This window comes from Sorex araneus, chromosome 4 (genome assembly GCF_027595985.1).
Source record: "Sorex araneus isolate mSorAra2 chromosome 4, mSorAra2.pri, whole genome shotgun sequence".
Taxonomy (NCBI): domain Eukaryota; kingdom Metazoa; phylum Chordata; class Mammalia; order Eulipotyphla; family Soricidae; genus Sorex; species Sorex araneus.
This window is the reverse complement of record NC_073305.1, coordinates 206,868,134-206,896,018: the sequence shown is the minus strand read 5'-3', so window position 1 is coordinate 206,896,018 and position 27,885 is coordinate 206,868,134. Positions and strand designations below refer to the sequence as shown.

The 27,885-nt window shown below is 59.7% G+C and overlaps 1 protein-coding gene across 1 annotated transcript; it reads right to left on the bottom strand.

The window, feature by feature from the left end:
- Positions 1-17: 17 nt before the first annotated feature.
- On the bottom strand, positions 18-27,885 carry NSMCE1 (NSE1 homolog, SMC5-SMC6 complex component). Its single transcript, XM_055135694.1, has 8 exons — positions 27,730-27,885; positions 20,199-20,346; positions 4,295-4,416; positions 3,613-3,690; positions 2,704-2,850; positions 543-659; positions 295-415; positions 18-176 (listed from the first exon to the last, which is right to left on the bottom strand). The coding sequence occupies exons 2-8, from the start codon at positions 20,332-20,334 to the stop codon at positions 97-99; spliced, it is 801 nt and encodes a 266-aa protein (XP_054991669.1). The 5' UTR covers positions 20,335-20,346; positions 27,730-27,885; the 3' UTR covers positions 18-96.

Here is a 27,885-nt window from a genome sequence, read left to right as displayed (position 1 = left end):
GAGACGCGGCCACGGGGCTGTGTGCGGCAGGTCCTTTATTCGGCCTGCGGGTGGGAGGGGGACGCCGAGTCTCCGGCAGGGCCTCTCGCGGTGCCGCTAGTGCTGCCTGGACCGCACGGACTTCCGGGCGGGCCGGGGGGCGCCGGCCTCCCTCTCCCGCTCGGGGTCGTAGACGGCTGCGCACAGGAAGGGGCGGGGAGACGCGGGTTTGTGGGGCTGCCGGCAGGCCCCGCCCAGCCCTGCACCCCCGCCACGGGTGGTCCCATCCGGCGGCCCAGGCGTCCGCACACCCACCTGGGACCTCGTGGCGCCAGCGGTCGTCGCAGTTGGGGCACCTCGGCTCCGGGATGGCCTGGAAGTACTTGGCCACGCACGGCAGGTGCATCCGGATGCCACACGTCCCGCAGGTCTGGCCCTGCAACGGGCACCCCCCGCCCCCCAGTCTCAGCCGCGAGTCCTGCACGGGGGGGGGCGGGGTTGGGGGAGGGGCATGCCCGGCCAGAACTGCGCCCAGGGACCCACGGCAGCCCCCGCGCACGCACCTGGATGAGGAGGCTGTGGCAGATGTTGCACACCTTCACGGTGTCGGCGAAGGCCTCCCGGATGTACTGCTCCATCTCCAGGATGGCCCGGCTGTGCAGGGTGAACTCCCCCTCCTTCTGCGGGGCGACACGGGGTCGGGCTCAGCCCCTGCGCCCCGGGACCCCCTGCCCGGCCCTCTGCCGCAAGGGCCCCTGCGACGGCCACGGGAGAGGGGAGGCCCCACGGCCCCCACGGCCTCAGCACCTGCCCGGCGTCCTCTGGGGCCTGCTGCGGCCCCCAGCGGGAGGAGGGGAGACTGGAAGCACGGCAGCGCCCCGGGGACCCCACACTGAAGCACCCAGAGAGCCGTCCGGGCGTCTCCGCCGGGAGACGGCCCCCCCTCCCAGTTCAGAGTAGGGCCCAGCCCGTTCCACCACTGGGCTACACCTGCCCCCATCCCGTCCAGAGCAGGGCCCAGCCCGTCCCACCGCTGGGGCCACACCTGCCACAGCGCCCACGACCCCACCCCGCCACAAAGCTCCCGGACAGTGGCGCCGATGCTGCCCACAGCCCGGGGAGGCCGAGGAACAGACGTGGGCACGAGACCACGGACGCCTGCAGGGAACGTGAGCTGCTGCCCCGGAGCCCCTCCCCGGAGCCTCCGCCTTCCTACTCTCTGGTCTGATTCTCACCCACCAACAGCCCATCTCCCCGCCGTCCTCCCCCTCCCCCTGGGGCCGGAGGCCACGGATGGAGCCCTGGAGACCAGGCACTGGGGCCGAGGGTGGGGGCAGCGCCCTCCCGGGCCGTCACACCACAGGCCACTCCAGCGAGCCACCCCGGGGCTCCAGCCACGTAGCCTGTGCCCGTCCCACCCAGCCCCCAGTGCCATGCTCAGAGCAGCCCAGCCCGTGACCCCGCCCCGCCCCCTCCCCCGGCCCCCAGGGCTGCGGTGCCCACTGGCTCGCTCCACGGACAGCTCCACCCCAGCAAGGGACCCTCCAGCAAGGCCGGACCACGGCGCCCCCTGGCAACAATCCTGAACCCCGGCTGCGGCAGGCTGTCCTCTGGGGCGCAGAGCTTTCTGCGGGCACTGCACTGGGCCCCAGGGACCCATAGGGACGAGGCCCACGGGGCCCCTCCCCCGGGCACACGAGCACAGGCCTGGGGCGAGTTCCCTGTCTGAGCCCCGGACACCGTCCCCCCTGCCGGGCGCTGTCCCCTGGAGGGCCAGCCCCCAGCCACCACCCCGCCCTCGTGCCCAGGGAGTAGCCGGGGCGCGAGGGGTCTCGGAGGCCGGGCCCCTGCCGGCAGGACCGGGACTGGGTGTCCCAGCGCCTGGCCCGGGGCACCACAGGGCCGTGCGTGTCTGGTCCCCGAGGACGGCATGGTCCCTCCCCGGGGCGCAGCCACGCTGGGAGCCGGGAGCCAGGCGGAGGGAGGCGCGGGGGCAGCCGGGACCACCATGGCCCACCGAGGGGGAGGGGAGTGGCGGCCAGGCCCTGCCGGGAGGGGCATCACCTGAGCCTGGGCCCACGAGGTGCTGCCGCCTGGCTGGTATCAGCCGGGCCACAGCGCCAAGTTTGCGGAGAACTCAGCCGAGGAGACACGCAGGGCCCAGCACCCACCCAGCCCTCAGTGCTCCACGCTCCTCAGCCCCTCGGCCCCTCCACAGGAACTGAGCACGCCCGGGCCAGCCCCGCCGGGAAGGTGCCACGAGCCGAGGTGGGCACCCCCAGCAGGGAGGGGGGGGGGCGGCCCAGTGCTGCCAACTCCTGCCCCGGGTCTGGCCTGCCGAGGAGGACACTGGGGTGGGGGGGCACTCCGAGCACAGCAGGCCGAGCCCTGTGCTTCGGGTTCTGGGAACCGGCGGTCGTTGGAGGAAAGAAGAACAGAAACCCGGCTGCGCCCGAGGGGACGCCCAGACGCCACCTGCTGCCGGACTTCCTGGGTGCCTCTCCGCAGCCTGACGCCACTTCCCCTTTCTCCTCCGCGTGTGCGTAAGCAGGACGCCGCCTCCCGCACCCCCTCGCCCCTGCGCACACGCGGGGTGTCAGGCCCAGCCTGGCCCTGGGCCCAGCTGTGGCTCCCAGGCAGGCCCTACGGGGGCACGGCACTCTGGGCAGAGGAGGGTCCCGGCAGGGCGCGGCCCCTCCCCGCGGGGGAGCCCGGCCCACGCACCTCGACCAGCCACTTGTTCTGGACAAACTTCTGGAGCACCTGCTCGGCCTCCTTCTTGCGCATCTTCTTGCCCTTCAGCTTGTCGACCAGGTTCAGGATATTCGTGGAGGACGCAAAGCCGGAGTCGGACTCTAGGATCAGCTCCAGCTGGGAGGGAGGGAGGGGGGGAGGGAGAGCAGGGCCCGCTGTCAGAAGGCTCGCCGGCGAGGAAACAACGGAAACGCTCTGAAGGGAACCTGCTCGGGCCCCGGGGAGACCCTACACCACGCCGACCCCACGACCCCCCCCCCCAGGGGAAAGACCCCTCCCAAGAACCCGTGGGCAGGGCTGAGGGGAGGAGAGGGCAGCACACGCGGGCACCCAGGGCAGCTGGGGCAGGGCGGAGACGCCGGCAGGCACGCAGCTCCGGAGCTCGTGCCGCGGCCAGGTGGTCTCTGGGCCGTACCCCAGAAGAGGCGTAGGAAACCCTGACGCCATCCCGACCCCAGGGCCTTCGGGGAGCCTCGGGGCCAGGGGGTTGGGGGGGGCTGCCGTTCCCCCAGTCTAGGGAGCACGGGCTGAGCAGGAACCAGCCGGGTGAGGGGCCGAGGGCGGAGCCCAGCAAACTGTGGCCTCAGGTCCATGAGTCTGGGGGGCCGCAGGGACCCGCCCCCACGCAGCCCGCACTCTGGGAACCCGGGGGGGCACCAGCCCACCAGGTCGGCATGGGCGCCCCCGGAAGGGAGCCGGCCCTGAACAGCCCCGCCGAGGGCCCCAGGGGCACTCGGGGACACCCCCGAATCCCTGAGCGAAGGGGAGCAGGGCGAGCCCACGGAGACCGTGGCTCCCACTAGGGGACAGGCGGGGGGCTCCCAAACGGTGCTCGGGAGTCCCGGCGGAGAGTCGGGCCCCAGGAGGGACGGTGCTCACGGCCTTCCGGAACAGGTCCAGCTCATTCTCCGCAAAGTCCGACGCCATCTTGGAGATGGGGGTCGTGGCAAGGTTGACCTACGGGTGAGGCAGAGGGAGGCGGTTGGTGCCCTCTGCGGGGGAGACCCCTGCCCACCCGCCCGCCAGCCCTTGGTGTGCGACTCTGCCCGGACCCCCAGCGCAGTTCCCGCCCTGCTCACGGGCACCACCAACACTGCTGAGCTCGGGGCTCGCCCTGTGTGGGGGCAAGTCTGGGAGACCCCAGCGGGGGCCCCTCCCCGAGGCGGGGGGGAACCCGGGGTCCCTCCACCAGCTACAGCCGAGTGCTGAGCCAAGGACTCCGCCCGCCCACCCGCACCTGTTTCCGGCCCCAGGGTCTGTGCCCGACTCCAAAGGGGAGGTCTTGGCCCCTGACCCCACCCTGCCTCGACCCTCACCAAGCACCCGGAGCCACGGGAAGGCTGCTGCCTTCATATCGGGAGTGAGCACTGAGCTGGAGCACCCAGCACCGAGCTGTCGCCACAGGACCAGAGGCCCAAGGCAGGTGGGAAGGGGGGAAGGGGAAGGGGGCTGGGCTGAGCTGCCCTGGCTCGGAGCCCCCCATCTCGCTCTCCCAACTGGCTCAGGTTGCCTCGCCGCCACTCCCCCCTGTGGCCACTAGAGGGCTCCGCCGGCCCCTCACCAGCGCGTAGACCGGCCTCCCGCTGTCCTCTGTGAGCCCCTTCTTGATCTCGATGTACAGGGACCCCAGAGCACCGTTGATGGTGTCGATGAAGTCCTCCAGCCTCTCCACGGCAGCGCTGCCTGGGAACAACAGACACGAGAGGTCCACTCCAAAGGCTGGCCACTGCGGCCAGCAAAGCCGGCCAGGCCAAGGCCCGCCCGCCCCGCCCCCGCCCCGGGCCGGCACCCAGGCCATGTGGGTTCGCTTTCCCTGGCGTGTTCCAGGACACGTTCCAGGACAGGAGACAGCAGTGGCGTGGCGTGCAAAGGCCCAGGAGGCAGGATCGGGGCGGCTGGAGCAACCCGCCCCTTGCTCTGCAGCCACTGCCTGCCGGCCGACCTGCCAGCACCTCAGCCGGCAACCATCCCCCCTCTCCCCGCCCCCGGCACCCCCCAAGACTCCACCTGCCTCTCCCTTTATGCCAACCCCCGGGCCGGGCCTGGAGGCGTCGCCAACGCCCAGCCCTGGCGCGTGGCTGCAGGGAGGCCCCTGGAAGCACCGTCCATCCGGATTGTCAGCGCCTCCCCCCCCCAGACCCCAGCAGGCCACAGCGCCAGGAAGGGCTCCTGGCTCACCCGGACACCAGCCCCCGCTGCACCGCCCCTGCCCGAGAGCCCGGCCACACAGCACGCCCGCTCCCCGTGGGCGCGGCCAGCGGGGGGCGGAGTAAGTGGGCAGCAGGCACAGTGCCGGGGGCCCAGGGCCTTCTGCTGCCGGCCTGGGGTTTCCCTCCTGCTTGGAACTTTCCAGGCCCCGGAGACGCACGACGGCTTCCACTCGCTGAGAGAACTCCACGCCGCACGTGCCTCGCCACGCTGAAGACACAGGGAAGGGCCGAGTGTGCCCCTGGGGCGAGGGACAGAGCACGGCCGGGGGCATACGGGCATCAGCGACAGGCCTGGCACGCGGCCCGCCCAGGTCACCTCCCTGCACCCCGCAGGGCCCCCCACGCCCCGAGCAGGGCTGGACGGGGCCCAGAGCACACCCCAAGAGCTTCAGCCCAGAGCAGCAGCCAGGCTGGTGCCGGCCCGTGGGGGCGCCGCGCCCCCCCCGGCCGGCGCCGACAGACATGCGCCCTTCCCCTCCCGGCACACCGCGCCCCTTCGGGGCCCGACAGAAGCCTCCTTTCGCTGGCCAGTGTCCGGGACTGCTGGCTCCCTCGGCTGTGCACACGCCCCACCCAGGGGCCCGGGGTCTGGCCGACGCTGCCCTGGGCAGAAAGCCGTCGAGCAAGCCGGATGTTCGGGAAGCCTCGGGGCTCGGGTGCAGGTGAGGGCAGCCCCTGCCCCACGGCCGGTCACCATTGCTGCATTCTCGGTGCGGAAGGGAACGCATCGGGCCGGGCTCAGTGGCCAGGGGCCCCGGGAACGTCCTACTCCGGGGCAGCCTGGGTGGGCCTGGGCCCCGCACTAGACCGAGGACAGCCTGGCCCCGTCCCACGCGCCCTCCCCGGAGCCCCAGGGGCCTGCTGCCAGAGGCACGGAGGGGCCCAGGAGCCGGTCAGACTCCTCCGAGGGAGCGGGGGACGGAGCGGGCAGCTCCGGGCGGACCCCCAGCCCAGCCCCAGGGGTGGCCCTTTCCAAATGCCCCCGCCCTCGTCTTCTGCCACAGGTGGCGTGGGGGGTTGTCGGCTCCGCCCGCTCGGTGCCCAGGGCACACGGGAAGGGCAGCTCCGGCCTTGGGCCCCGCCCAGCCCGTCCGCCCTGCTCTGCCCACTCTGTCGCCCGCCCCAGGCGCCCGGGGTGACGGACGCAGGGGCCGCCCTGACACGTCAACACGTGCAGGAGCAGAGGGCACGATCCCGGGCACCTTCTCTCCGCCTGGGTTCTGCCCCTCCCGGGCTCTGAGACCTGACAGGGTGCAGGGAGGGTCCAAACCCAGGACCCCGCAGGGCAGAGCGCGGTCCAGTCAGACGCTCAAGGAGCGGCCCGGTGCCACGCCGGCCTCCGGGGGCAGAGAGCACCCAGCAAACCAAGCCGGTGGGGCCCCTGGGGTCCTGGGGCCAGCAGGACCCCCATCCCCAGAAGCAGGGGGGGGCCTGCCGGGCCCTGCCAGGCCCCCACCCGGGTCAGCCTGAAGCCCATGGGTGTGCGTGGGGCTGGGCGCACTGCACCATGAGCCACTCCACCAGGAGGTTGTTTTTTTTTTTTTCCTTTTTGGGTCACACCCAGTGATGCACAGGGGTCACTCCTGGCTCTGCACTCAGGAATGACTCCTGGCGGTGCTCAGGGAGCCATATGGGGTGCTGGGAACTGAACCCGGTCGGCTGCGTGCAAGGCCAACGCCCTCCCCGCTGTGCTATGGCTCCAGCCCCCACCAGGAGTTATTAATACCGTCCCCGTCCCCCAGAGGCCCGCCGAGGTCAGAGCACTTGCCCAGAGCTCCCCAAGCGTGGAACTGGGCCCGGGCCCGGCGGACTCCAGATCACACGCTCCTGGGCGCCGGGCCAGGCCTGCAGGGAGCCGCGCCCACGCTGGGAACCTCCCCAGCACCGGCCGCACACCAGCGGCCTCCCTGGGGACCCCGGCACGGGAAGCAGGGCCACAGGGAAGGGCGGGGGGTCCCGGGCTAGAGGCCCGAAGGCGAGGGACGGGACATACACGGCTGCCGTGAGCAGGAGAGGTCGGGCTCCCGGGGAATGAAGCGCACAACACAGGACAGTGGCCAGCCTGGACACGAGCCCCTTCCCAGGGAGGGGGGGGACACTCGGTGCCACCGAGCAGAGGGCGTCTCTGACCCTCCTCCCGGAGCCGGGGCTCAGGCCACCCCGGCGGGAAGGTGCCGTCCTCAGCCCCAAGGGAAGCGGCAGCTCTGGGCCAAGGAAACAGCAGCGGAGAGCAGGATGCTAAGTGACCGCCCGCGCGCGGGCAGCCCAACCCGCGGCCCGTCACCTGAGGCAAGTGCAGGGGACAGGGTGGCCCAGCCGGGGCCAGACCCGCCAGCTCGGTGGCGGGAGACCAGAGTCCTGGGCAGTGACCGACCAGGGACGTGCCGCCAGGTCCTCTCGGCAGCTTTCAGGGGTGTGAGGAGGGCGCCGGGCAGTCCACAGTGCTCAGGGGTTCCCGCCGCCCGTCCTGTCGCCGGCTCCGGGCCCGGCAGAGAGGGCCGCACTGCCCCGCACGGCGCACGCCCAGGGCGAAGCCTGCGCCCACTCAGCAGCCGCCCCTCCTCTGCCCGCCGACCCCTTGCCCGGGCGGGCTCAGAACACGGCTTCATCCCTTCTGCTCGGGGCCTCATGAACCCTCCACAGGAGGACGCTGGCGGTCAGTGTGCAGACTGCGGGTGGACACAGCTGGGAGGGAGGGGGTCAATGTGCAGATTGCAGGTGGACACAGCTGGGAGGGAGGGTGGGGTCAGTGTGTAGACTGCGGGTGGACACAGCTGGGAGGGTGGGGCCAGTGTGCAGACTGCAGGTGGACACGGCTGGGCGGGAGGGTGGGGTCAGTGTGCAGAGTGCGGGTGGACATGGCTGGGCGGGAGGGTGGGGTCAGTGTGTAGACTGTGGGTGGACACAGCTGGGAGGGCGGGGGTCAGTGTGCAGGCTCAGGTGGGCAGGGCTGGGCGGGAGGGCGGGGGTCAGTGTGTAGACTGCGGGTGGACACAGCTGGGAGGGTGGGGTCAGTGTGCAGGCTCAGGTGGACAGGGCTGGGCGGGAGGGTGGGGTCAGTGTATAGACTGCAGGTGGACACAGCTGGGAGGGTGGGGTCAGTGTGCAGGCTCAGGTGGACAGGGCTGGGCGGGAGGGTGGGGTCAGTGTGTGCAGACCGTGGGTGCCCCACACCAGCCTCCGAGTAGGACAGCTGCCTGGCATCTCCGGGCATCCACTAGTGCTCCTACAAGTGACAGCCAGGGCCCAACACGTACACGCACACGCCACACACTACATACTACACAAACACATGCATGCACACACACCACACACACAAACTACACACACCAAACACGCATGCACACACGCCACATAGCAAACACACGCATGCACACTTACCACACTTATTATACGCTCACACCAAACACACACATGCGTGCACACACACAGCACACATACTATACACCCACACCACACACACTCATGGACAAATCACATACTGTGCACCCACGCACACATTTTTGTCCCCTCTGAAACGGTGCCCAGGCTCTGTGTGTTCCTCGCTGTGCCCCCAGGGTCACTGCCCCCCGCTCCTGCCCACTCTCTCTCCTCCAGGGCTGGGTGACACGAAGGGACGAAGGCTGCAGCAAGCAGCACGCGCTGAACGCCCAAGTCTCAGGCCAGGCCCGTGGCACGGCCGCCCTCGCTTCATCCAGGGAACAGAGGCGCGTCCCCAAGACAGGGCTGGACGCAGGAGGGAAAAGCACGTCCCAGGTCCCTGGCATGAACCTGTGTCTCCCAAAGGCTGCCCTGCTGCTGCAGCGGCACCTGCGGCCACCCCACTGTCGAGCCCTTCCAGGCTCCCACGGGCCCCCCACGGGCCCCCGGGCTTTGGCACAGACCGACAGCCCTCTGGAGGGCGGAGTCCGGCAGGCCCGAGCGCTCCCGGGAAGGGAGCCGGAGCGCGCCCTCGCAGCGCTGGGTGTGCCCCTCAAGGCCTGCAGAAAGGGAGTGGCAGTCAGGGCCATGCCACGACTCGTCGGCCAGAGAGGCCAGGGACCTGAGGTCATGGCTCCTCGGGAGAGTGTGCTCCCGGAGCGAGGGCCTGGGCTTGCCCCCCGAGTCTCACAAAAATCATGACTAGTTAATGATCCCCGAGGATGCCCAGGGGCTGCAAGCCAGGGAGAGTGAGGAATCATTCCCGACGGAAGGCTCCACGGAGACACGCGGAACAACGGGACACGGCTCCGGCCCTGGGCAGGCCCGCAGTCTCAGAAGGACGACCTGGGGCAGGCCAGAGCTCCCGGGCTGCGGACGAAGGGCAGCGGCAGTCCTGCCCAGGCCCCCGTCACCAGGGCTCCTGGGAGAACCTCCCGGCCTCGAGGAAACGCTCCCTAAGGGATTCGGTCATGCTGGGGAGAACCAGGATCAGTGGAAACGCCTTCCCTGGAGTCCAAGCATGCGGGGAAAGTTCCTCGTACTATCCTTACGGCTTCCCAAGATGAAGAATACTTTCTGCAGGGGCTGGAGCGAGAGCACAGCGGGGAGGGCGTTTGCCTTGCACGCAGCCGACCGGGTTCAATTCCCAGCATCCCATAGGGTCCCCCGAGCACCGCCAGGAGTAATTCCTGAATGCAGAGCCAGGAGTGACCCCTGTGCATCGCCGGGTGTGACCCAAAAAAAGCAAAAAAAAAAGAAAGAATACTTTCTGCAGATGAGTGCCGCAGCGCAGAATCTCCTGTTGAGGCCAGGAGGGGTTAGGCAGAAAGGGACTGACCCAATCCTAAAGGAGCACTTCCAGTAGAGTCCACAATCATCACAGAACCCACTGCAGGAAGCCAGCCAGGGAAGCCCCCAGTAAGAGACGCCTGCTTCCAGACACAGGCTCAGGGTGCATGCGGCACCCCAACACAATCCCCATCCCGGACGCGGCTGGGACTGAGAGGGCGGACAAGCCGGGCCGGGCGCCAGCCCACAGCTGTGCTGCCGAGGAACCTGTCAGCACAGACTCTGGAGAAGGTGCTGATGGCAGCTGTCTGGGAACTCGCCCTCTCAGGGAGGGGCTGGACACACGCCCTGCGACCTGTCCATTTCCTTTAAGAGTTTTTCTTTTGTTTGTCTTTTTTCTCTCCTTTTCTTCTTGTGATACTTGACGTGGATTCCTCCACACACCCGTATCCCTACTTCCCAGCTCCAGCACCAGCTTGGGGCCACATCTGCCGTCCTCACACGCGATTCCCCGGCCAGGAAGGCCGTGCCCAAGAGACCCAGAGAGGCCAAGGGACCAAGCCAGGCCTCCGGCACAGTTCCAGTACTCTGAGCTAACTCCTTTGCCCAAAAAAATTTTTTTTAATTTTTTAAATCACTTTAAAAAGCATCTCTAGGGGCCAGGGCGATAGCACAGCAGGGAGGGCATTTGCCTTGCACGCGGCCGACCCGGGTTCAATCCCCGGCATCCCATATGGGCCCCTGAACCCCTCCAGGAGTAATTCCTGAGCACAGAGCCAGGAGTAACCCCTGAGCATCATCGCTGGGCATCTCTGACAAGGAAGGAAGGTCCCCTGTACCCCCCAACTCCCACCCCACCCCAAAATGAAACTGGCACCCATTTGGAAGGCAGCAGTCAGCAGCGGGGGGGGGGCAGGAAAGCACCCCAAACTCCTAGGGGCTTCTGGCTCCTGGTCTGTCCGATAAGCTGGCCCAACCCCAGGGTTTTCTCGAAAGCCCACTTTCTCAACAACAAAATCGAGCCAGAAATACCCGTCTCTAGCACTCACCAGGGCAGGTGACTCTGAGGCAGGCTGTTGCAACGCGGCTCCTACCGAGAGCCAGGTCTGCACCACACACACACACACACACACACACACACACACACACACACACACACACACACACACACACACACACCGTGCTTCAGGCCATTCCCTGTGCCAGGAAAAAAAAATCATCAGGCTTAAGGACCCTACACCCCAGGGTACCCCGAGACACTTGCAAAACCCTGGCCTCCGTCTTGGGCAAACTGAACTGAAGGACCTTTCTGTAACACTTAACTGAGGCTGTGAGTCAGACTCGGGGGAGCGGCATCTGTCCTGCAGGGTTGCACAGGGTGCGAGCGGGCAAGGCGTCAATCCCAGACACGGGCCAACCCCGGCCTGAGGGTCCCACAGAGGGCAGGGGGGGCTCACACACAGAGGAGAAACGCCCACCTACACCTCACCACTCACTGGGCACCTAGCAGGCCTCGAGCAGAAAGAAGGTTCCGGAAACGCCAAGCGGCAGCCACCGCTGAGGCTTTCTGGCTTGACCCAGGGCACACAGCTGCCAGAGATCCTAGCCGGTTTCCACCAGGAAGTTGGAGAACTTGGCTGAAGTGTCGCCAAAATACACTAAACTGCGCACACTTAAGGTGTCTAATTTATTCCTTGCTGCCACAGGACTGCAACCTAGAAACCACGGCCACGGTCGAGATGACCTACCCATCACGACCCCCCAAACCCGTCTCCCCACGCCGCACGACCCTCCCCCACGCCATGTTCCTGCTGAGCCTGCTGCTGCTCCGCCCTCCTCGCTGGCACTGGCACCAAGGCCACGCCAGCTGTGCATGGCACCTCGGGTACCATTTTTCACTGGTGTCCGGCACCTTCCACAGGCTCGTTTACCATCCACCCAGCGTCTCCCGCGAGGAGGCCGTTTGTGTTGTCCATTTTACGCAGTCAGTTGTGGTTTTTGTTTTTTGTTTGTTTGTTTTTTGCTTTTTGGGTCACACCCGGCGATGCACAGGGGTTACTTTCTGGCTCTACACTCAGGAATTACTCCTGGCGGTGCTCAGGGGACCATATGGGATGCTGGGAATCGAACCCGGGTCGGCCGTGTGCAAGGCAAACGCCCTCCCCGCTGTGCTACTGCTCCAGCCCCCAGTTGTGTATTTTCTAATTGCTGCATTTTGCAGTCTCTCCTCAAGTTACAGGTTCTTTATGCATGCTTGTAAATGTTTTCTCCTGGCGCCTGGTAAGTTTTTAAATAAAAATAACAACAATAAAATACGTAAAATAAGGGCTGGAGCGATAGCACAGCGGGTAGGGCGTTTGCTTTGCACGAGGCCAACCCGGGTTTGATTCCCAGCATCCCATATGGTCCCTCAAGCATTGCCAGGAGTAATTCCTGAGTGCAGAACCAGGAGTAACCCCTGCGCATTGCCGGGTATGACCCAAAAAGCAAAAAATCAATCAATAAATAAAATAAGTAAAATAAAAATAACAACAATGGACAACAAAAATAAATAAACGAAACACAGAGCCCTGCTGGCCCCACCTGGAGCTGAGCTGGGGACCGAAGAAGGTTGAAGGTCGATGTGGGGAGGAACTGTCTGAGCAGAGGGAGACTTCCCAGCAGGCGACTCTGGCATGCCTCTCCATTTCTCTAAATCTTTGGCTCTTCTCCATAATATTTTTTCATCTTCAGTGCAGCGGTCTTACAATGTTTCCATCAAATTTATTCCTACGTATTTTTACGCCACGACAGCAGTGTTCTACTTTCATCGCTTTTGACTCTCTTTGGCTGACACGCAGATACACACTGATTTTTTTGGATGATCGATCTTGTATCCTGTGATGTCACCAGGACCTTATTAGCGATACTAGATTTTTTTCGAAGACTGGCCCGACTTCCTGCATAGATGGCGCTGTCCGTGAACAGGCAGGTTTCCCCCTCTCATTCCAACTCCGTGCCTTTCAGTTTTCGTCTTGCCTGAGTGCACTGGCGGTCCAGCACCGTGATGAGAATAGATATTCCCCTCCTTCCCTGGTGATGGGGGAAACGTATTCAGTTTCTCGGAGACCAGTATGATATTCGCTGCAGAGTTGCTGAATGTTTTACAAATCCCTTCCTCCCTTCTTTTCCAGAAAGCTGCACATTCTCCTCCGCTCCAAGCCCTGAAGTCTACTCAATCTTGCATTTTTATACTTGGCCACTTTGGGTCTCTGTAGTTTTCAAACTGCCATAGCATGCCAGGGTATAAGATCCTGGATTTGCTAAATACTGCTTCTCAAACCTAAGAGGGTGATCATATAGTTTTTCTTTTTCAGTTTATAAATATGCTGAATGACATTGATTTCTACACTGCATTACCAATACAAATCCCATTTATACAGTCAGACTGTATCATCTTTGTTCTACTTTCCTGGACACATTTGCTAAAATTGTGTTTAAAAGTTTAGCACCAAAGGAAAAATACATTTAAAAAATACATATATGTAGATAGATAGATAATATCTCTCTATATATAAACTGAAGCGATAGCACAGTGGGTAGGGCATTTGCTTTGCATGCAGCCGACCTGGGTTCGATTCCTTCGTCCCTCTCGGAGAGCCCGGCAAGCTACTGAGAGTACCCCGCCCGCAATGCAGAGCCTGGCAAGCTACCCGTGGCGTATTCCATATGCCAAAAACAGTAACAAGTCTCACAATGGAAACGTTACTGGTGCCCCCTTGAGCAAATCGATGAACAATGGGATGACAGCGCTACAGTGCTATCTATATAAACAAAAGAAGAAAAAAAATAAAATAAAATTTTAGCCCCTACATTCATGAAAAATCTTGGTCTTCGGCACAAAAACTTTATTTTTTTGCAATGACTCTGCCTGATTTTGACATTGGAATAGTAGAAGTCCCACAAAGTGAGTTTCGAAGTGTTTCAACTCTTCAACTTTCCGGAAAAGCCCGGGTAGAAGCAGTACTCCTGTTTCCTTGAACGTCTGGTAGGATTCCCCACCGACACCGTCTGGGTCTGGAGCAGGCACTCCTGCCATCAACCGCCAACGGCCGCACTGTTTCTCTCTGGTCCCTTCCACGGTTCGCAAGTCTCCTGGCCAGGGAGTTCCCAGTGGAATCCTGGGTGGTGGCGGGTGGTTCCGTCTACCCTCTCTGCATCTTTCCCCCAAGCCCTCCTCCTCCTCCTCCTCCACTCCCCCTGCCCTGGCCTGCAACTGCTCCCATGGCAATGAACTTGGGAAGGCGCAGTGTTCACCCCATCTCTGCCTGCCACGTTAAGAAAGACACGAGTCTTTGTAGCGAGTCCCCGGAGGCAGAGACCTGGAGAACCCTAGGAATTTCCTGAGTGTAGGATAACTGTTGGAAGGGAGGAAGGACAAATCCTTCCTCCCTTGCCACAAGGAGTTTAGGTTTAAGTGCTCTGAGACACTCCCATTCCTTTGTTTATCTGCAAACTCTTCTCTGTATCCTCCTTCCCAACCAGTTAATCACCTTTTCCTAGTCAGATTATGTTATCTTGTAAAATCAGATCCTTCTAAGGACTCTGAACTTGTACTGTAAATTAGTGTCTTTTGCATAGTTTACCTTAAGGCAATGTCCTTTCTGTATGGACACAGGAAGACAGTTCATATTATGCTTTGTAACTTGGGAGTTGATTGACTCCAAATATTTACTCCCAGGCATCTGCTTTCTCATCTCAGTTGCCCTTAGTTCCTAGCACCCCAAAATCAGGGTCCCGACGAGGGACAGAATGAACCCAGGGCAAGCTGTGAGCTACCCTGGTATCGAAATGGGCCAGGCCAAAGCGCCACAATACTCAACTATAAGTTGAGGACATGATCATGGACAAATGCTGTCATGATCCAAAGGTAACCACGAGACTAGGACCCTGCTGGGGTTAGGAAGACTAACCTGGCCTGAGGACTGTGGTCTGGAATATATAGTGAGATGTCCTCAGGAAGAACCAAACTTTAAGTCTGACATATCTCTTACTGTGCTCATACAGAATGGCATTGCTAGAAATATTAGAAGTAAATTTACTATAACTATTTAAGCAGATTACTAGCTCACACCCTGACACACCCTTGTTTGGACCCCCACCCTTGAACGGATCTCCTTAGATGAGATTTTGTTAATCTCATGGTTTTACCCTTCTTTGTTGATTTGTTAATGTTCAACCCACCTTTGTGTCACCATCCTATGTAATTTGCTATATAAACTAAGACTGTGGGGCACTGAGGGAGACAGAAGAAGACAGAAGAGACAAGAAGGAGACACAGAAACACTCGAAGCAGAAGAGCACAAGGCAAAAGAAGGGGGAGAGAGAGGGAGGGAAGAGAGAGAGAGGGGGGAGAGGAGAGAGAGAGGAGAGAGAGAGGAGAGAGAGAGGAGAGAGAGAGAGAGAGAGAGAGAAAGAGAGAGAGAGAGAAGGAGAGAGAGAGAGAAAAGCAGCAGAATGGGAACGGAGATTGGAATAAACTGCAACTGATACCGACCAGCCTGGCCCTCAACCAGCCTGGCCCTCGTTCCTCCCGCCGCTTCTCCTGCCCGTCTCCATCACTCCATCAGCCTTCCCGGGCTGGGGGGGCTGGGGGAAGAGGCGTGAGGCTACCGACCGTGGGACCGCGGACGGCGGGAGAGACAGAGCCCCGCTGGCCCTGCCTACTTTTGTGAACACACACACTGAGTGATAAGAACGTGCTATCAAGCAACTGTTGGCAAATCCCTGAGTAAATTCAAGACATGATTGATTGTCTGAAAGACTTGATTAGAAGCTGGAGCGTTTCATCCTTATTACACAATCTCCGGGCAGGAAGGGGAGCCACTGGCACTCTCGGGAATGGAATGTCCATTAGAAAAAAACAACCCTGCAAGAGGGTTCCGAGAACTCCCAGGATGCCGTGCTGATTGCTGGGAAGACAGAGCACCAAGGAAGGGCACGACTGCCCCACCCTGACCTCGGCACCACCCCGGCCCCCGCTCCTGGGTTGCACCCTTTACAGTAAGCCAGTAAACAGGAGCAAAGTATTTCCCTGAGTTCCGTGAGCCCTTTGAGCATATATTACCCGTGAGAACGGGCTGACGGGAACCCTGGCTGACGGCTGGCGTCTAAGCGGGGGCAGATCTGCAGGACAGAGACCCCAGAGCGTGTGGGATGTGATGTCACGCCGGACGCAGTAAAACCCGGTTGCATTAGTGGACCCAGTGGGCATGCCGAGAGGAGGACAGCAGAGTCGGAGATGCCCAGAGCTGTCTGGTGTGGGGAGGAACAAGCCCCGGCCCCCGTCTCTTCAGAACGGGCCAGGGCTCCTGGCGGGCTGTGCGGGGGGCTGTGTCAGTGCGTCTCCAAGGCCATCGTTTCCGACAGGCAGGCAAGCCGGTGCCCACGACTCTAGTTAGGCCAAACGCGGAACTCCTCGACTCCGTGCTCAGGTCTCCGGTACCGACTTCACACCCGGGGCCTGTCCAGATCCAGTCTGAGCTTCGGAAAGAACCTTCCCGGCCTCCGTCCCCAGCCCCAGCCTGCGCCTGCTCCACACACGCGTGTTCAGAAGCCGTGCCAGTGGGCCGAGGACACGGAAGCAAGTGCTGCGTCCATGTCGACGGTGCTCGAGAACCCAAACCCCAGCGCCACTGGGGGACCAGACCTGCCACCCCCCTCCAGGCCGCCAGGACCCCCTCTGACCCCTGCACTGGCCGGGGGCTGGGCTTGCTGGTCCTGCCGGGGACAGTTAAGGGGAACAGCGCCAGCGCGAGCTCGGAAGAGCAGATGCTGTGGTTACCCCGGACAGGCACCGTGGTCCAGAGTGATGCGGGTAACTGACAGTTTCAGTCACTCTTTTGTTTCATAATTCTCTGAGACACTGGATATTTTTTCAGTTGGCAAAAAAAAAAGGGGCTTTCCTGGCCATCTCGTCAAGAGACAGACTGGGGTAGGGAAAGAGTTGGAAGGCTGGTGAGCGTGCTTTGCATGCCAATGGCTGGGGCTTGAGCCCCTGCAACGTAAGGGTCCCTGAGCACCACCAGAAGAGACCCCCACACACCCACCTCTCCCACCCACCCAAACCACAGAGCTAGAATCCTGTGTCTCTATGGGAAAAAATTTTTTTCTAAGCACAACAAAAACTAAGTAATTAATGGTAGTCTTGTAAATATTTACCTTACTAATCCTTCTAATCCTTGGGAACATTTGTTTAAGCCATAACCATACATACACACACATACACATACACACACACACACACACACACACACACAGTTGCTTTTGGGTCCCACCCAGTGATGCTCAGGGCCTACTCCTGTCTGTGTTCAGCGATCACTCCCAGGAGGTTCAGGGGAACATACGAGATGCTGGGATCAGACCCTGGGTAGGCTGTGTGCAAGGCAAACACCCCCTACACGGCAAACTATGGCTCTGGGCCCCGCAACACTAGCTCACGCACAGAAATAAACACGAGACTAGCTCACGCACAGAAATAAACACGAGACGGCCTGAGGGATAGGCAATTCCTAGACACGTTCGACAGGACTTTCCTGAATTAGGTCACAACTTTAAAGGTCAAACGAAAGGCAAAAACACTTTCACTCTTAATACTGCACGGCCATCTGGTTCCTCGTAGCAGAACTTCCCCATCCACGCGCAAGTCCGATTCGGGATCCACACGAGAAACGAACCGAGGCAGGCCGGGCCCTCACCGGGTCGGGCGGGTGAGCCGAGTGAGCGGGGCGAGGCGAGGGGTGCGCCGGGCGTGCTGGGGCAGGGGCGGCTGGGCGGGCACGTGCCGATCCCTCCCGGAGCCCACCTCCCACAGAGCAGGCCGTTGGAAAGGGGGATGCCCCCGCCACGCTGACGACGACACGTCCTGCCGCAGAGCCTTCCCGAGGACCCAGAAGGCAGGGACAGGCCCGCCAGGCCCATACACGAGAATTCTCCCCGGCCCCTCAGCCCACACCCGTAAGAACTTCCCTTCCCTTCCCCTCCGTGATGTAACCTGGCCTTGAGTTTCCCAAAACTGGTTCCTTTCAGGCCACATGATGAAAATGATGTGGCTCCACAAAGTTCACAGGAAATGGGCTTCCTCAGGGCGGGCTCCCGGGGACCGCCCAGCCCCCAGAACTCACAGGGAGCCCCGCACAGTGGACCAAGCTCCTCGGCTGGTCCTCCCTGCAGGCCGCCCGCATCCTCTTCCTTCCCCAGGTGCCAGAGAACACTCCAGCAGATGCTGTGTCCCCGTCCCGTCCCCTCAGCCCTGCGCCCTGTCCTGCCACGCGGCAAGGGTCTCGCGGTGGGGTGCTTTCCCCAGGACCCCCCACGGGGGACTCGGTGCCTCCCCAGCCTGCCTGCCCACCCCACCCTGGCTCAACTCTCTCACTTACGTTCTCTCCGCTTTTCTTTGGCAAATTAAAAATGTGTGTGGGGGGGGGGGGCTGGAGAGATAGCACAGCGGGTAGGGCGTTTGCCTTGCACGCGGCCGACCCGGGTTCAAATCCCAGCATCCCATATGGTCCCCTGAGCACGGCCAGGGGTGATTCCTGAGTGCAGAGCCAGGAGTAACCCCTGTGCATCGCCGGGTGTGACCCAAAAAGAAAAAAAAAAAAACAAAACAAAACAATAATAGGTCTGCTCCAATAAAGCCCATTTCTTTAAAAAAAATAAAATAAAATAAAATAAATAAAAAAATAAAAATGTGGGAGGGGAGCATTTTTCAAAGACCTCAACTTTTGTTCACTGGCGTAGTGACAACCATTAGGCTGCTGTGGTCAAGTCTGCGTCAGGTACGTGCTGGAGGGGGTACGGGCTACCCCCAGTGAGACTCAGCCCAGCCTTACAAGCTGGGCGTTTCACAGCTGGTCCCAGAGTGGAGGGGAGTAGATCCCCCCACACAATGCCCAGTGACCCTCGAAGAGCCCCGGGTCACACGCAGTGGTGCTCAGGTCAGCCGGGTCACGCCATCGGCGCCTGGGGACCATGCAGTGCAGGGCGTCACACTCAGGCCTTGATGTGACCTTCACCACACACTTTCCTAATAAAGCAGCAGAGCAGAATCAAGACGACACGCCCTTTGCTGTCGAGAAGAAAATCAATCCCACGCCCCGCTCAGGCGCACCTCACTTGGCACTCTGCCCTCTGGGCACAGGAACCCTAACACCACGTTGCCATTAACAAACTACATAGAATTTCATGTCTAGAAGTCCTGTCCAGGGGCCCGGAGAGATCGTACAGCAGGGAGGGAGCTGCCTCCCACACGGCCGACCCGAGCCTGATCCCCGACATCCCGGGTGGTCCCCTGAGCCCCCCAGGAGTGATCCCTGGGTGCAGAGCCAGGAGTATCCGCTGGGCATCGCGGGGCTTGGCCCAAAAAACAAAAAAAAAAAAAAAGGGAGGGAGGGAGGGAGGGAGGAATGAAGGAAGGAAGGAAGGAAGGAAGGAAGGAAGGAAGGAAGGAAGGAAGGAAGGAAGGAAGGAAGGAAGGAAGGGAGGGAGGGAGGAAGGAAGGAAGGAAGGAAGGAAGGAAGGGGAAGGAAGAAGGGAAGGAAGGAAGGAAGGAAGGAAGGAAGGAAGGAAGGAAGGAAGGAAGGAAGGAAGGAAGGAAGGAAGGAAGGAAGGAAGGAAGGGAGGGAGGGAGGAAGGAAGGAAGGAAGGAAGGAAGGAAGGGGAAGGAAGAAGGGAAGGAAGGAAGGAAGGAAGGAAGGAAGGAAGGAAGGAAGGAAGGAAGGAAGGGGAAGGAAGGAAGGAAGGAAGGAAGGAAGGAAGGAAGGAAGGAAGGAAGGAAGGAAGGAAGGAAGGAAGGAAGGAAGGAAGGGGAAGGAAGAAGAGAAGGAAGGAAGGAAGGAAGGAAGGAAGGAAGGAAGGAAGGAAGGAAGGAAGGAAGGAAGGGGAAGGAAGAAGAGAAGGAAGGAAGGAAGGAAGGAAGGAAGGAAGGAAGGAAGGAAGGAAGGAAGGAAGGAAGGAAGGAAGGAAGGAAGGAAGGGAAAAAAAGGAGAGTAAGTCCAAGGGAACTTGGCAACGCCCACTTCCCTGCCTGTGCCAGCCTCTGCCAGGGCCTCGTGTGCCGTCCCCTCTTCCCATCACCTGACTCCCAGGACCAACGAGACACTCCAAACGCCAAAAGCCGGCAGTGGGCAAGGCGGCGCTTTCTCCAGGTCAGCCAGGCCCAGGGCTGTGTCCCTACCCACCGTGCGGGGCTGCCCTTGAGCCCCCCCTCAAGCACCGTTCCCGGCCAGGCTTTCTGCCCAGCCCCAGGCCTTGAGATCTCTCAGCCCCCCACCCCACCCCAACCTCCAGGCCAGGTTCGACTGACCGTCCCCAGTCCAGAAACAAGGACACTTGGGCTGGATGAGGAGCCGGAGCCCTGGGGACAGCCACGACCAGGGGGCATCAGACTCCAGGCGCTCGGGGCCCCGGCTCAGACGGCCTTGGGATCGCAAGGCTGGAGGGGGAGCCGGCCGAGCGCCCGGCATGCGTGGCCCAGGGCGGGCGCGCGGGGCTGTCCTGGCTACTCACTGTCGTGGACGCGGTAGCAGTGCTTCTGCAGGCGCCTGACCTCCCACTCCTCCAGGACCCCGTGCGTCATCAGCAGCTGCAGGAAGCGCCGGTGGACGTCCGTCATGGCGCCCGCCCGCCGGGAGCTGCCCTGCATGGCCAAGGAGATCTAGGAAGAAGCAGGGAAGTCCAGTCACTTGGGGCCCCCCAACACACAGGGGCCCGTGCCGGTCTGTGCCTGTACCCCCGATGGCGTGATCAGTCACACGGGAACAGAGGAACACAAGGTCAGGGTCTGGGCAAGAGAGCCTTGGGCGGGGCGGCCGATTCTGGCCTCGATTCTCAGTTCCCCCCGGGGAGGGGGGCATGAAATTAGGAAATTCGGCCTTGAGGTGCTTCTATGTTGGATCTGTAAAATGGGCGTGACGAGAGTAACGTACCGCGCGGCCTTACTCCCAGGATGACAGGAGTTAACACACACAACGCCCAGAAGCAAACTCAGCCCCAGAGAGGCCTTCGCTGCTCGTACAACTGGACGTGCTCCGACCTGGCTCAGCCCCTGCAGGACCCCGGGCCCGGACGAGACCTGGCAGAGGTCCCAGGGTCTCACTATCAAGCTGAAACAGGTTTGCGGTTTAGAAAAACGGCGAGTGAACACTCAGTAACTCCAGCTGCTTTCTCCTTCCTAAAACAGCAATCGGACAACCGCTGTGGGCAGGGCTGTGGGGGTCTCAAAGTCGGCTGTCCCCCTAAAAACGGCGTCTTCTTTCAAGCGACCACAGAGGCCAGAGGGCACGAGCATGGCACAGGCCCAGCTGCAAGGCCTGCTGCCGCCACAGCCTGGCAAGGCCGCAACAGGAGGGATACGGGGACCAGTGCCTGGTCGAAGGCATCACCCCACCTGCGGGTTAAAAAATACAGAATCCCGGGGCTGGGACGACGATAGGAGCGCGAGTCCCGGCTGGGTGCCCAGCACCACGTACGGTCCCCAAGCACAGCCAGGAGGGATCCCTGAGCAGGTGTGGTCCCAAAACCCAACCTACGCCCCCCCCCCCACACACACACACACGCACGCACGCACACGCACACCCCAGAATCCTGGAGACTCTGATGATGGGAGAGCAATCTGGCATTCCAATACACACACACACACACACACACACACACACACACACACACACAGCACACCCCAGAATCCTGGAGACTCTGATGATGGGAGAGCAATCTGGCCTTCCAAGGTTTTAACAATCACTTCTGATGATCTGAGAAGAAATTCACTGACCTTGGGCCAGCCTAGCACAGAAGCACTTGGAGCCAGTGCTCAGTCCCCCTAACCCTCGGCTGACTGTCTATAAACCGGATAACAACAACCACCTTAAGGGCTATGATCAAGTTTCATTGAGAGGTGGCACCAAAGGACCAGGAGGGGGGAGGCAGCAAACCGCGGGCATCCCCAGTCCTGGCGGGCGTGAGAGCTGGCAAGCACCCTCTCTCTGGAGGCCTGCTACAGAACCCAGGCCACAGGCCCCCTGCACGCCCCTCCACAAACCCGAGGTCAGACTCCTCTCCCGCCACCATCCTCTGTCCTTCCTGCCCTCGGCCCCTCCCAGAAGCGCCCGCCGGGGAGGACCGGCCCCCGGCCCCACACTGTCCACGTGGGTGAGGTGTGTCCCTTCCTCTGCCCCCTTCCTCTTCCTCGGTGTCCCTTCTGTGCCCGCGACTGGGCAAGGCACAGGTGACACAACGAACCAGGCTAAGGAATTTATAGACTTTAAAAAAATTTGGAAACCAAGACATTCCAAAGTAAAGGGTCCTGGGGCTAGAGCAATAGCACAGCAGGGAGGGCGTTTGCCTTGCACACAGCTGACCCGGGTTCAAATCCCAGCATCCCATAGGGTCCCCTGAGCACCGCCAAGAGTAATTCCTGATGCAGAGCCAGGAGTAAGTAACCCCTGTGCATCACCGGGTGTGACCCAAAAAGAAAAAAAAAAAAAAAAAGTAAAGGGTCCCTAAACAAATCGAGTCTTTAGCCAAACTGCCAGACCAGAAATTTTAAAACTTGTCGAAGTATAAAGAAAGGTATAATTAGTGAACTAACCAAAAGAGTTACATACACAGACTCTTATTTTTTAAAAAGAGGCATGAAAATAGGGCTGGAGCAATAGTCCAGTGGGCAGGGCGGGTAGGGCTCTAGCCTGGCAGGCGGCTGACCGGAGTTCAATCCCGACATCCCCTAAAGTCCTCTGAGCCCTGCCAGAGAACGTTTCTGAACGCAGGGCCAGAAGCGAGCCCTGAGCATTGTCAGGTGTAATGCCAAAACAAAAACAAAATTAAAAAATAAAATGGATACAAAAGCACAAAAACATAAAGAGCAATATAAAGTGGCTACAGTAATATAAAATATCCTTTGCCAAAGTAAGCATTACTTGAAATAAAGACAACAAAAATGAAAACAGAGAAAAAGGTTCCAATATAGCTCAGCATTGGAGTGTCCTGGGCCTGGGGACACTCTCTCTCTCACTCTCTCTCTCTCTCTCTCTCTCTCTCTCTCTCTCTCTCTCTCTCTCTCTCTCTCTCTCTCTCTAACATACCCAAATTGCTACATATTCAGGGTCAGAAAGCAAGTCAGCCAAAAATTAAAAAACTGTCCAGATACTTCAACATGTTCTTTTGACCATAATACAAAATTAGAAACCAGAAAACAAGCAAAGGGCCAAAAACAGTTCAAAAATTTGAAAAAACAAAACAAAACCTACTTCTAAACCACTCTTAGAGAGGAATTAATGGAGACTCGCTAAAATACTTCAAATCAAAAAGTAACAAATGTCAGGGCTGGAGCGATAGCACAGCGGGTAGGGCGTTTGCCTTGCACGCGGCCAACCCGGGTTCAATTCCCAGCATCCCATAGGGTCCCCTGAGCACCGCCAGGAGTAATTCCTGAGTGTATGAGCCAGGAGTAAACCCCCCCCCAAAAAAAAAGTAACAAATGTCTACACATTAAAACTGGTGGAAGCAACTAGTAGAGAGAAATCAACGGCCTTGAATGTTTCTATTTTTTAAAAGGAGGGGGGCACGAAAATCAATCCATCTACAGAATCTACACAAAAAAGGTGGCCAGGGAGCCAGGACGGATGAAGGGAAGGAGGAAGGACATGTACCCAACCCAGGTCCGGGTCCAATCCCGCCACCACACGCGCCCCTCACCCCCCCCCCCGCAGCACTGCCAGTGGTGCCAGGAGACCCCTGGGGACCCCCAATACGGCAGCACCAGAGGATCTCATCCTCAGGACCCTGTACTGAACGGCCAGGTGTCACGGGGGCCCCTCACCCAGCACAAGGGAGACCCTGCAGAAATAAAAAAGAAAAGAAATTACAGAAAGAACAGCACAGTAAATCCAAAGGAAAGAAGAAAATAACGAAGAACAAAAACCCAACACAGAAACATGGCTGAGATCAAGACTCTCTGAAAAGATAAGGAAGCAACAAAGTTTCAAACAAGATCCTGGAGGAAGACTAGCAAATAAGCAACATTTGGAACAAAAAGAAGAAAATTATCAGTATAAACATTTTTAAGCTATTATAAACACACAACGATCTGCAGTTCCACACGTAGAGAGTCATGAAAAACCTCATCAAGACTGACCAAAAACTTCTCTTTTTCTCCCCCAAAAACTTCTTTTAAAGTTTAGCCTAAACAATCTTTAACCATTAAAGGCATTTTACAGGAAACATCTCATAACAAAAACTTCAGGTCCCCCTGATAATGTGACTAAACATTCTCAAAGGAGAGGAAAATGTTACATAAGTATACCCCAGGCCAAAAAAAAAAAAAGAACAAATCTACCCAAACCATCTGATACGGCTAGCACAAACTTGACACCAAACCTAAAGTAAAACTCACACACAATTAAAATGAAAGACCAGTATCTGTTCTGAACATAGAGGCAAAAGTCCTATGCAAAAGGTTATCACGGGTAAGTGGAGGGCCATCATGACGCATTGCTGGGTGATCCCAGCAATGGTTTAACATCTGAAATTCACCCAAGTGAGTCATGGCTAGAAGAGGAAAAAAAGCTCCATTCACCTCAGTAGTTGTAGAAAAGACAGCTAGTAAAATTCAACATTTATTCACATGAAAACCGCCCACCTGGGGCCGGAGAGAGACTACAGCAGTTAAGTAAGATGCTCACCTGGCATGCACTCTACTCAAGTTCAATTCCCGACATCCCACATGGTCCCCTGAGCAATGCCTGGAGTGATCCCTGAGTACAGAGCCAGGAATGACCTCTGAGCATCACCAGCTGTCCCCCGCACACACAAAAAAAGTATTTAATTAAAAAAAAATTAAAACACTTAGTATTCCCAGTGGGAAGGAAGACTTCCTTTGCCTACGAGATGACATCTATAGCAACCTACAGCAAACCAAAAGGTGTAAGAACGGTGTGTTGGGAGAAGAGCCCCTTTAATCCAAACGGATCCAACGCCACCTCAGGCCTCTCCGGTCCAAGATGGCAAAAGGCTCTGCTGTCTGTCTGTTACTTGACAAGATGTTTTCAACGTCTGTGCAACACACAGAGGCAGGATGGCAGAGGCGTTCCTGCAGAGATAAGGGAAGGAGGACTGGTCCTGGCAGGCCCGCGGCCGACGGAGCTGGCGCCATCCACGAGGTGCGAGTGAAGCACACCCATGTTCTCCGACAGGAGATGACACCACTTGGGGCTGTTGTATGAGAGACTGTATTTATGACCCGGAGGCAGGAGACAACCGTGATATAATGGAGGGAACGGGGTGAGGGCACAGCCCAGCCGGCATCCGACCTGGGCTCAGTGTCCAGCACCTTGTGGCCGTCCGAACTGAGCAACCACGGGCCACAGGGCTGGCACATCCCCAGCTGGCACTGCCACAGCGGCCCAGGAAATCCCTGGCACCACAGAGCCAGGCTCTTGCACAGAACCACCAGTTGGGCCCCTCGGGGGGGTCTCCTAAGCCCCACGGCAGGAGTCCCTGCAAGACACAAAAGTAAAAACCATATTGGGAAAGGGGGGGGGGGTATACCGGGGGTGTTGGGGGTGGGGAATGTGCACTGGTGGAGGGATGGGTGCTTGATCATTGTGAGATTGTAACCCGAACATGAAAGCTTGTAACTATCTCACGGTGATTCAATAAAAATTTTTTTTTAAAAAAAGTAAAAACCATAAAGGGAGAGATTGAAAAATTAAGGCCTTAAGGACCGGAGCGATAGCACAGCGGGGAGGGCGTTTGCCTTGCAAGCAGCCAACCCAGGTTTGATTCCCAGCATCCCATAGGATCCCCCGAGCACCGCGAGGAGTGATTCCTGAGTGCAGAGCCAGGAGTAACCCCTGTGCATCGCCAGGTGTGACCCAAAAAGAGAGAGAAAAAATAAGGCCTTAAATTAACCACCTCCAAAAACCAATTCCCAAAATCACCTGGGACAGGTGCAGGGAGACAACACCAGGGGACAAGCAGGAGTCCCCGTTTGATCCCAGTGAAGCAGGGTCCCCACAACCCCCAGGGTGTGCACCGCAGGGTGTGGCCCCAAAAAGGAACAAACCAACCAAAGGAACAAACCAGAAACAGCTGAGAGGGAGAAAGCAGAGACCACCGGGAAGGTCCGCGGGTGGGTCCCATTCAGGACACGAAGGCAGCTGGACAAGGAGAACCAGCATTAGCAACTTAATGATGCACACCTGGTTAAAAATATAATAACAATAGATTCAAAAACGCTCAGAACCTATGTTACCAGCACAAGAAGACGAAAAACCAGTGGCTCAAGTTTTCCCTGTTACAGAAAAAAAATAATAATAATAAATCCTCGAATGTCTGAGCACATTCTCTCAGCCTCCGGGGGTGGGGGGTCGGGGGACTGTGGAAACTCAGCGACACTCCAGAGAATGGGCTGGTGTTGCGGCAACCGTGGATATCCCGCGGACGCACAATGAGGCACCTGCCTCCCAGAGACCTTCCCCCGTCTCCCAGGAAAGGGGGTTACGGACACACCCCGGGAAAGCAGAAATCTGGCAACAACTTCAACGCCAGGCGACTGGAGAACGCAAGCAGCTACGGTAGCGCGGGAGGATTCGAACCATAATGAAGACGGAAGCGTTACAACGGGTCTCAGGGACACGTCGTGTGCCAGCAAAAAAACTAGTCACGGGGGGGGGGGGCTCCCTTTGGACAGTCAGGACCAAAGTCAAAAACGGACAACACCACCCACCATCGGCAGTCATCGCCAGGAAAAAGGCCGCAGAGTAGGGAGTGTCTGGGGAAACAGGGCAACAAGGACTACGTCCAGAACGTGGTCGTCTTGATGGTCATCGTCCCGGCCATCTTCCCAGAGGGGAGAAAAGGCTTCAACAGGGGCTCCCCGAGAAGGATCATTCCTGTTCTACTTCTGACATGGCCCCGGGGGCTGTCTGCCCGCCTTCCTTTCAGTGTTCCTAACTTGAAAAAACAAAGTGTTAAGGAACAGCCACAGCCCCAAGGTAAACAATAAGGTGAAGAGCAGCAGAAGGTGTATCCTTTGGGGAGGGAGGAGCTGGGCCAACCCTGCTTACACAGAGGTGGTCGGTTGTCTACTTGAGGGGGCCACAGGGAAGGGGAGAAGGCCAGCTCGCGCCTCCCCAAATCATTCAGATATAAAAGCTATGACAAGGGCCAGCCTCCACCACCACCACCACCACCACCACCGGTGCTGGGAGCTTTTCCCAGGGGTTTCATTTCATCCTCAGCAGACCCTGAAGAGGAAAGCACTTGACCTATTTTCAAATGTGCCCATTTTAGAGAGGAAATAAAGGCTGAGCCAGCTCAAGGCCAAGCAGGTAGAGATGGACATGGGGGAGGAGGGGGAAAAAAGGGGGTAATTCCAGATGAGAATTCAGGCACTGCCACCCCTCCTGATCCAGAAATAAGCAAACCATGAAATGATGCCTTGGGGCCCTGCAATTCTGAAATCTTAATAAATAAATAAATAAATAAAATGATTACAATCTGCTCGCCAAACCTCCACGTTAGAATGCCTGATCTGACCTAAGTGGGCGCTAAGGCGACTGCTCTCCATTTGCACGTGGACCGTGGTGGAAATTTTAACAACTTGAGTTACAAGACGCTGCCTGGAGGCCGGGAGTCGGGGGGAGGGGGGGTCTGGGTCGGGGGGGGGGGGGGGTCAGGGGTCGGGGAAAGTAGCACATTTGCGCCCTGGGGCACCACACTGCGTCTGGAACCGGTGGGGGGACGCTCTGAACCTGGGTCGGGGTCGTTTTCGGGGGTCGCACAAGACCACGGGGAGTTCTGCACGGGAAGCCAGGCCGGGCGGCGGGAGCTGGCGGGGCCCACGCGCCTCCGCCCAGGCCGGCAGGGGCCGGAGTCCCAGGGCGCCGGCCAGCCCGAGGGCAGCGTCCACGCCGCGGGCAGGGCGTGCGGACAGGCCCGGGGGCGCCGGCCGCAGGTCTCCGGGCCCCGCGCCCGCTCCGCGCCCCCGGCAGGAAGCCCCGCGCCCCGCCCCGGGCACGGGCTCGCTCCGCGCTGGCCCCACCTGCTGCGCGCCCTCGCCTGGCGGGTCGTCCTTCCCCGTGGGCCTCGGAGCCCCGCGCTAGCCCACCGCGGACCCCCGGCGCAGCCCCGCTCGGGCCGGCAGCGCGGGCAGAAAGGCGGGCGCGGCCCCGCCCCCGGGGCGGGGACAGCGCGCGCG

Excerpts from the sequence above, each read along its gene's own strand:
- NSMCE1 (XM_055135694.1), bottom strand. The coding sequence starts at position 20,334 with ATGCAGGGCAGCTCCCGGCGGGCGGGCGCCATGACGGACGTCCACCGG. Across the intron at positions 4,417-20,198 it reads CTGCTACCGCGTCCACGACA|GCAGCGCTGCCGTGGAGAGG; the intron begins GTGAGTAGCCAG and ends TGTTGTTCCCAG. Across the intron at positions 3,691-4,294 it reads GGAGGCCGGTCTACGCGCTG|GTCAACCTTGCCACGACCCC; the intron begins GTGAGGGGCCGG and ends CCTCACCCGTAG.